Source organism: Medicago truncatula, chromosome 1, assembly GCF_003473485.1.
Source record: "Medicago truncatula cultivar Jemalong A17 chromosome 1, MtrunA17r5.0-ANR, whole genome shotgun sequence".
NCBI lineage: Eukaryota > Viridiplantae > Streptophyta > Magnoliopsida > Fabales > Fabaceae > Medicago > Medicago truncatula.
Genome location: NC_053042.1, coordinates 30,977,369 through 30,985,642, shown reverse-complemented (window position 1 = coordinate 30,985,642; position 8,274 = coordinate 30,977,369). Strand labels below are relative to the sequence as shown.

Genomic DNA, 8,274 nt, shown 5'->3' with positions numbered 1-8,274 from the left:
AGCAGTTTTACTATGGGGAAAGAATTGAGAAAGGAATGCCTTCCTCATTTGGTCCCATGAAATTATAGAACCAATTTTCAATGAAAGAAACCAAGCACTAGCTCTATCCCTCAAAGAGAAAGGAAAGAGGTGCAGCCTTACGGCCTCTTGGTTTGCCTTCAAAGTTCCACTGAGTCTTAGAAAAGTTGAAATATGAAAATTCGGATCCTCAGTGGGTGATCCGAAAAATTGATTTTGCTGCACCAGGTAAATAAGTGCAGGCTTTATTTCAAATTTAATATCCTCAACCGTTGGGTACACAATAGCATCGTACGGCTCATCTGAAGATGTGATTCCATACTCTTTAAGAGCACGTTTCTCATCCATATCGTTATTATCTTCTTTGAACCATGCCTGAAATCAAAACGGTTAAAGATAGAAAATAAAAAATAATAATAAAAAAAAAAAAAAATAAGGAGAAAGGGAGGGAGAGATATTATATATATATATATATATATATATATATATATATATATATATATATATATATAAAGAGATAAGAAAAGGAAAGAAAATATATATATATATATATATATATATATATATATATGTTTTTTTTTTATTTATGGAGAGAGAGAGAGAGATATATTTTATATATAAATATATATAATTTTTTTGTTTTTTTATATATATATATATATATAGAGAGAGATAAATATATAAAAAATAAAAAGATAAGAAAAAGAAATAAAATATTTTTTTATATATAAATATATTTTATTTACTTATATAACTTTTTTTTTTTAAGACTAAACACTATTGAAAAGTTAATCAAATTACAATAAGTCCCCGGCAACGGCGCCAAAAACTTGATGGGATAAAACTGCAAGTGCACGGTCTTACCGAAGTAGTATGAAAAGAGTATCGTTCCGACAGGGAGTTATGAATCCAATTAGCTTTAGACAATGATTAGACTAAAGGTTTATAAGGTAGAAAGTTTTGGGGTTTTTAATTAAAAGTAAATAATAAAATAAAAGATAAAAGCCTTGGGGTTATTGGTTCATCCTAACGACAAGTCCTTCTCAAACCAAACTATTAAACTTATAACTTTATGTTAGACCTAATTTCTCAAGACAGTTTCTCTTTTGTTCCTCTAACAACCAAGCCTATTTCGCTGACTTGATTGTTATTAGTTCCCTTGAAGATCGAAACTATATGTCTCAAAGATTGCAAAGCCTATTTCGCTGACTTTGCAATCCTTGTCTAAATTCACTTGTTCGAATATCAAAGCTCCACTTTCGTTTTATGAATTGATATTTGAGATGATGGATAAACAATTATCAAACCCTCCACTTTCGTTTCCACAGTTTGATAATGGTTGATCCATGTTAAAGCGGTGAATTTAGATAAGGAATTAGGGTTACATAAGATTAAGGTTTAAAGCTTAGTTTGATTAGGATTATGTCATTAGACTTATCCAACAATCCCAAGACAAGAGAAGTCTACTCACTGACGTTCATCGTAGACAAGGAGAAGAAGAGAGAAAGCATAAAAGTAAATAACAATAAAGTAAATGAACTTTTATTAGAAAACAATTGTCACATATTGCATTCCAAGAAAAGATGAATATTTGTGATGGCTAGCTATTCCATTTATAGCACACATTTGACTTAAAATCTAAGCAAGTATATTCTAAGAATATTCCACGAGAGATTGCGCGCTAAAATAGAATAGCTCAGAATCCAAGCAAAAGCAGCTAAAGGTGTGGAGACGTATTTTGTCTCTCAATCTTCATATTTTCGTGTCCAATCGGCTCCAAATCCCTTTCTTTTGCTCCAAGACTCAATCCATCCAATATTCTTTCCTGAAATATAATAAATTGCAATTTAAAGTAAACTATCCTAAAAAGGAAATAATACTAATATAAAATTATATAAAATCTAAATAAAACTAAACTAAAAAGCATATTAAAATAGTATATAAATGACTCATCAAATACGTATGTATAGGTTGATGAAGTTTAATCCCAACATAATCATTTCCCTGTTAACTCTCATCCCATTTACGTTTCTGTAGTTTTATAGTTTATGAACCAAAACAATTTCGCAACCCTAGCTCAGATTGATATGAATTGTTGAACGGCCTAGAATATCACACCAATCCCTGTGGAGACGATATAAATACTTACTATTGTTTGATGCAAAAATACTACATCACAAGCCAAAGGTAAGATAGTGGCGGGGGGATTGGTTAGTTTCATTGCTTGGAAGCTGGGAGCGAGAAGTGCAACACAAGAAATTGGCATTGATGGAAACTATACCATTGATATTGATTTATGTAAACAGATACATATGGTAAGGGATCTAGATGGGAACAACAAGAATTTTATATTGTTGGTATTCGGCGAAGATTCAATCTTGTTGCCAAATACATCGAGAACTGACGTAACAATTCCAGCAAATTGGCTTTATATGGATTTAGATTCACGGGTACCTAAAGAGCAGGCTGCCAAAGACGAAGAAATGAGTGATTACCGGGAGGAAAAACAACCAACAGAGGGTTTGAAAGACGACAATGATTGGCGTCGAAGGATGGAGGCGAAGGTTGACAGGACGTATAATGAGGTTGCAGTCGTCAAACAAATGCTTGCAGCAACAATGAGGCAACTCAACATCCAATATCCACCACCCGGTCCACAATAATAAAGTTACACCTATTCAACTTTAATGTTTTGTTTTGGCTGCATTTTGAAAGTACTCTTTTAAGAGCTTTTCTAACTTCCTTAAGATATGGTATGAACAATGATCCGATTTTAATTATGTTGTAAATTATATTTAATCTGAACTTGTTTGCATGTTAACAAAACACCTGACTTTGTTTTTTTACTAATGATTGTTGGTTCAACTGGATATGTCAGCTAACACACACACATGACTGTGCCACATGCACGCACGACCGTGCACCGACTGCAGACAACACACCAAACACTATCTGACAATCACACACGACCAGGCAAATAACAGGCACGGTCGTGCGTATATCCCATTACAATTACAAAACCAACTCCAGTTAGTTTAAGCACGACCGTTTCAAACGATAGCAGGGTCGTGCGCACATGCCCTTACAATTTCAAAACCTACTCCAGTCACTATAAGCACGACCGTTTCAAATGTAAACACGGTCGTGCGAACATCCCATAACATTTTCAAACCCAACTCCAGTGAGTTTAAGCACGACCGTTTCAAAAGAAAGCACGGTCGTGCGCACCAATCTTTGCTTTCTATTAACTCTTTTTTTTTTTTAAAAAAAAAAATCCAACTATTATTTCTTTCAATACCATACAAAAATATTAATTTCCAAATAAAATAAAATCTAATTTTTTGTTATTTCAATGTTACATCATATTTTTCTGGGTTTTTAACTGGACTTTTAATTTGTTTTTTATTTAATTTTTAAATAAAACAAACAACTTAATCTATGTGGCATATGATTCCATTTTAAAAAAACTAAAAAATTAAATATTTCTCCAGTCAGCATGACACGTCAGCAGATTCTGTTGACAAAGTTAAGTGAGGGACCAATAGTGGAAGAATCTTATATTGTAGGGACAAAATCTAAACTTTTTTTTTACAAGGACCAAAACCGGAATTCGCTCATATTACAGGGACGAAAAGAGGTATTAACCCTAATCTCAATAGCAGGTGCTTTTGTGTTGACTTTCTACAAAGGACCATCCATCATGAATTCCTCATCACTTCATCAACCAATTGGCTTTCTCAAGTCAATGGATTCGGTTTTTAAAATATATGGTCAGATTTGTCACTATCTGCACATGGAGTATGGTCAGATTTGGAGGTTTGCAAAATATATGGTGGGTGGATGTTCATGTAGCGTGTGTATGAAAACCAACGTGAGTTAACTCACGTTGGGATTTCAATGTAATTTTTGTTGAATTATAATTTGCGTGAGTTAACTCACGCAGCGCATGTTAATTTATGCAGGGGCATTTGTGACATTTATCTTGAAAATGAGCGAAACGATTTGGGTAAAGAGCAGAATTCAACAAGTTCAATCTCGGCGGTGGTATTGGTGGGGACAAATATGGTGGCCCCTGCTGCTGATGAGAGAGGACAAAGCCCAACTCTGCTAGGGTTTGAGATGATGAAGGTTGCTCTTTAGGCCCCCCAATATCTTTTTAAGCCCCCTAAAAATACGAAATTAACCTCTACTTTTAAATATCAGGGACTCCGGTAGATACAATCCGGTGGTTCATTTTAACTTTTCATATTTGCACCTCCGGTATGTATCTACCGGATGCATATTTTTTACATTTTCACAATTAAGTACCGTATATATAAATACAAAATTCTTTCGGAAACTTCTATGGTACACTCACAATTTTGAGTGTACCGGTACTCTTCTTTCACAAAATATATAAATTAAAGATCACTTTAATGAAATAAAAAAGTATTTGTCACTATTTATATTTTAGAAAACATCATTTCATAAGAAAAACCATCATTTCATTGTTTATAAGGATCATATTACAAAATTTACATTTTATCATAAAAAATAATCAATATTCATTGTTATGAGTAATAAAAATTCTTAAAAATTAAATTTTATTTCGTCGAAGCTTTTGGTATATAAAATTTAATTATCTTAGTTGTCAATGATAGAAAATAATTATTTTTCTTCAAAAAAATAACTCATTTATTATTAATTTTACGACTTGGTGTACCGATACACTCAAATTTATTGAATGTACTATAAAATTTGCCAATTCTTCCCGCTATTGCTGGTGACAACGTAAGAACGTGTTGTGTTACAAAATCACTCCAATATTCATGACTCATGTCTTACCTTCCACCACGTGTCACACAACACAATCCATTTAGATATTTACTTCCTCATACTATATATATATATATAAGCTAGATTAATTCATTCACATACTTGCATCAAGACATAAGATATTAATAATTGTCACCTATCATCACTGAAAAATGGCAAAAACATTTCACTTTCTTGCGCAGTGTAAAGAATTGGTCAAAACCACTCCTAATGCTGCCAAAGTTTTCAACTTCTCAATTGCAAAACAATCTCACATTCATACTCAAGTATACCTCAATTTTTTTTTCTTTTACAAATATGTATTTTTAAATACTGTGTACTTTATTTAATTCAGGGTGGTGATCCATTAGGAGCAATAAATCAAGGATCAGAGAAAGCAAGAGAAGTGCTGGAGAGTGTTGAAGAAGTTGGTAAGGAAAATGTGGAAACTGCATGGGATGCTACAAAGAACACTGTACAATTGGTGACAGAGACAACCACTGCTGAGGCTGATATGAATGCCGTGGACACTGCGGAGTCAATGGATGTTCGTAGGAAGCGTTGGAGGTGTTTGCGGTGATTTTACAGGAATAATGGTTTGAACCAAATGAGATAACTATGACTAGTGTGTTATCTGCTTGCAACCATTGTGGTCTGGTAGAAGAAGAGAAGATGCTTCAAAGCTATGGAGAGATTTGAAATTGTGCCTCAGATTGAGCATTATGGTTGTATGATTGATCTTTTAAATCAAACTACACTCCAACAAGAACAAGTAAGCTTTCACTTAAACTATATGTTGGTATGATAGATTTTTTCACTTAATCTAGAATTTTTTAGGTTTAGTGTTTTGTTAAAATTTTAATTTTTTTTTGCAAGAAATGATAGAAAATGTTACATGGAAATGACTTATAGTGCTTAATTGTTACTACCTCCGTCCCTAATTATAAGACCCTTTTGAAAAAATAACGGGAATTAAGATAGTGGATATTTGTATTAAATATGTTTGTAATAACTATTGTTTTTACAATTTTATCCTTTAAGAAAGAGAGCTGGCTTATGCTTTCAACATTCTATTTATTGTTGATTGAAGAAAAAGATGTATAATAAATAGGGGCATGTATGTAAAGAAATAATTAATGTAGTTGAAAATAGAAAAAGGGTCTTATAAAAAGGGACAAAAAAAATTCTCAAAAGGGTCTTATAATTAGGGACGGAGGTAGTATGATGTTTAGATGTTTGCATGACTATGTTAGATTTTTTACACTTAGATTAGATTTTTTCTAGATTTAGGGTTTGCTTAAATTTTGTTTTTTTTTTGCCCCTACTTTAACCTTTAATTCACAGAAGGGGCCAGTTGTTACTTCTACAGTAGCTAATTCTCAGATGGATATGTCTTTGTCGTCCAATACTTTCAGCTTTCCATTACACAATGTGTTTGATAAAATTTCTCTTGGAGAGTTGCCACATACTATGTCAGTGTTAGAAGTTGTTTCCTCTGTTGCGCACGTTGACGTTCATTCTGAGATAGCAGTGAAGTTACATCTGACATCAAGGGAGGTGTTGGAGAACCCCACGATGGATGATGTCTCTGGTTTGCTTTCAGATGAGGTGGATCACAATCGTTCGAGTCCGAGGGAGTTGGAGGAGAGTCCCAAAGGTTCTCACGAGAGTGAGCACAATCTTTCGAGCCCGAGGGAGCTGGAGGAGAGTCCCAAAGGTTCCATTGAGAGTGGACCACATTCATCGCATGTTTTTGAGCACCAAGAGGTGCATAACGAGTTTGTAGAATCGGTGCAGGTTCAGACAGATACTGTTGTTGAGCACGATGATGTGTATGCTAGATCACACGCCTTGAAATCACCTGTGGTTGTCGAACCACCCAGTGTTGTTAGTGGAAGTATGCCCACGGAAAAGGAACAAGATGTGGTTATTTTGCAAAAGCAAGAGGTTCATCCTAGCAAGAATATCCAGCATGGTTTAGATTTGTGGGCAAGAGTCCGAGAATATGATGAAAGATCAGCAGCTGAAGACTTCGTGCATGTTCTAACAAGAAAACATAAACAGAAACTCAAGGTACAACAAGTCTTAGCAAAGTAGCCTAATAAATCTCGTGCTCGGGGTGACAATCATTCGACTGATCGATGAATTTCCTCTATTGGAATGTTAGAGGTATCAGTAACTCTGATACTTGGATTGCTTTAAAAATTTATATATGTCTCACAAACCTATTCTAATTTTTATTGCGGAACCGATGGTTAATTTTGCACAAATTCCTGCTTGGTATTGGCCTATAGCATTAATAATAAAGACCCCTTATTACCTAAGGGAAATGACTTACTTGCTACTGCTAGTGCGGTTTGGCTTGACACTCTTCCAAGTGAATTGAGGCTTGATTTTTTTTGAGATAGATGTGGATTTCCTAATTACAGATTTCCTTGATCTGTAATTAGAGTGTTTGTTGTTTCCACTGTTTCTTTTCTTTTTTGTTCATTTTGAGGGTTTTGGTCTAGTCCCCCCTCCTTTTGTAAATATTTTCCCCCCGTTTTTAATAAAATCTTTTGAGTTTGGCGGCATAGGATGGAGGTCTCTCGGGATGCCAACCTAGTTGGGATGTCGATGATGCCTCTTGATGCTTGTCCTCTCTCCTTACTTAAAAAAAAACATGCAAATGAGTAATATTGCTTAATTATTTAGATGTTTGCATGTTTATGTTGTAGTTATCATTTTTAGGGTTTATGTATAATTTGCACTCCAAGTGTTTGATAAAATGTTGGAATGAGTTTTTCATTGATTGTGTTTAATTTCTTATTGTGTAGATTTGAAGCAATTGCGGGTGGATCGATGTTCATGCAGAATGCAACGGCGGAGAACCTCAGAGGTTGAAGGTTAGGTGTCTTGATGTAACATTAAGAGGTCTCAAGGATCAATTGAATGAATTCAACCAAGGAGTCAACCCCAGAGACACAAGGAGGGTGGAATACGTCCGGTATAAACGTCCAACGCTCGACGAGGGAAGGGTATCATTCACTTGGGTGGAGTTAAAGAATGACGAAAACGTGACGAGTATGTTTTGGGAGAACACCATATTCCAGTGGATCGATATGCGGGTAACGTTGCTGAGATCAACTTAAGATATCATCAACAACTTGATTCCACCAGAAGATCGTCATTAGTTAGGATAAGGTGCATTCCAACTACAACAATTGTCTTACCTCTGAAATGGGGTAATTCAAACTTGCCAAACAGCCAGGACTCAAACATTTCGCTCGACATTCATGTTTTTCCTTTGAACAAATTAAATTCTTGTTAGGCTGGTTTAGATGAAGGTATTAAGTGTCAAGGAATGGACCTCATTTCGTTGGCACTTGAATACTATCATCTAATGCAAGCCTAACAAAAATTTATTCTTTTCAAAGGAAAACATGAATGCCGGGTGAAATGCTTGAGTCATGTTGTTTGGCA

At 34.6% G+C, this 8,274-nt stretch overlaps 1 protein-coding gene across 3 annotated transcripts; it reads left to right on the top strand.

Moving 5' to 3' along the window:
- Positions 1 to 4,946: 4,946 nt before the first annotated feature.
- Positions 4,947 to 7,751, top strand: LOC112417073 (uncharacterized). Of its 3 annotated transcripts, XM_024771869.2 has the most exons (3): positions 4,947 to 5,099; positions 5,168 to 5,584; positions 6,228 to 7,303. In XM_024771869.2, the coding sequence occupies exon 3, from the start codon at positions 6,283 to 6,285 to the stop codon at positions 6,907 to 6,909; it is 627 nt and encodes a 208-aa protein (XP_024627637.2). In that variant the 5' UTR covers positions 4,947 to 5,099; positions 5,168 to 5,584; positions 6,228 to 6,282; the 3' UTR covers positions 6,910 to 7,303. The 3 variants fall into 3 exon arrangements, 2 of the variants coding, with proteins under 2 accessions (XP_024627637.2, XP_039683326.1); XM_039827392.1 differs by lacking the exon at positions 6,228 to 7,303 and having other exon boundaries at positions 5,168 to 5,635; XR_005642919.1 differs by lacking the exons at positions 4,947 to 5,099; positions 5,168 to 5,584 and adding an exon at positions 7,629 to 7,751 and having other exon boundaries at positions 6,030 to 6,981.
- Positions 7,752 to 8,274: the final 523 nt, after the last annotated feature.

Bases quoted from the DNA above. Each gene is read 5' to 3' on its own strand.
- LOC112417073 (XM_024771869.2), top strand. From the start codon at position 6,283: ATGTCAGTGTTAGAAGTTGTTTCCTCTGTTGCGCACGTTGACGTTCAT.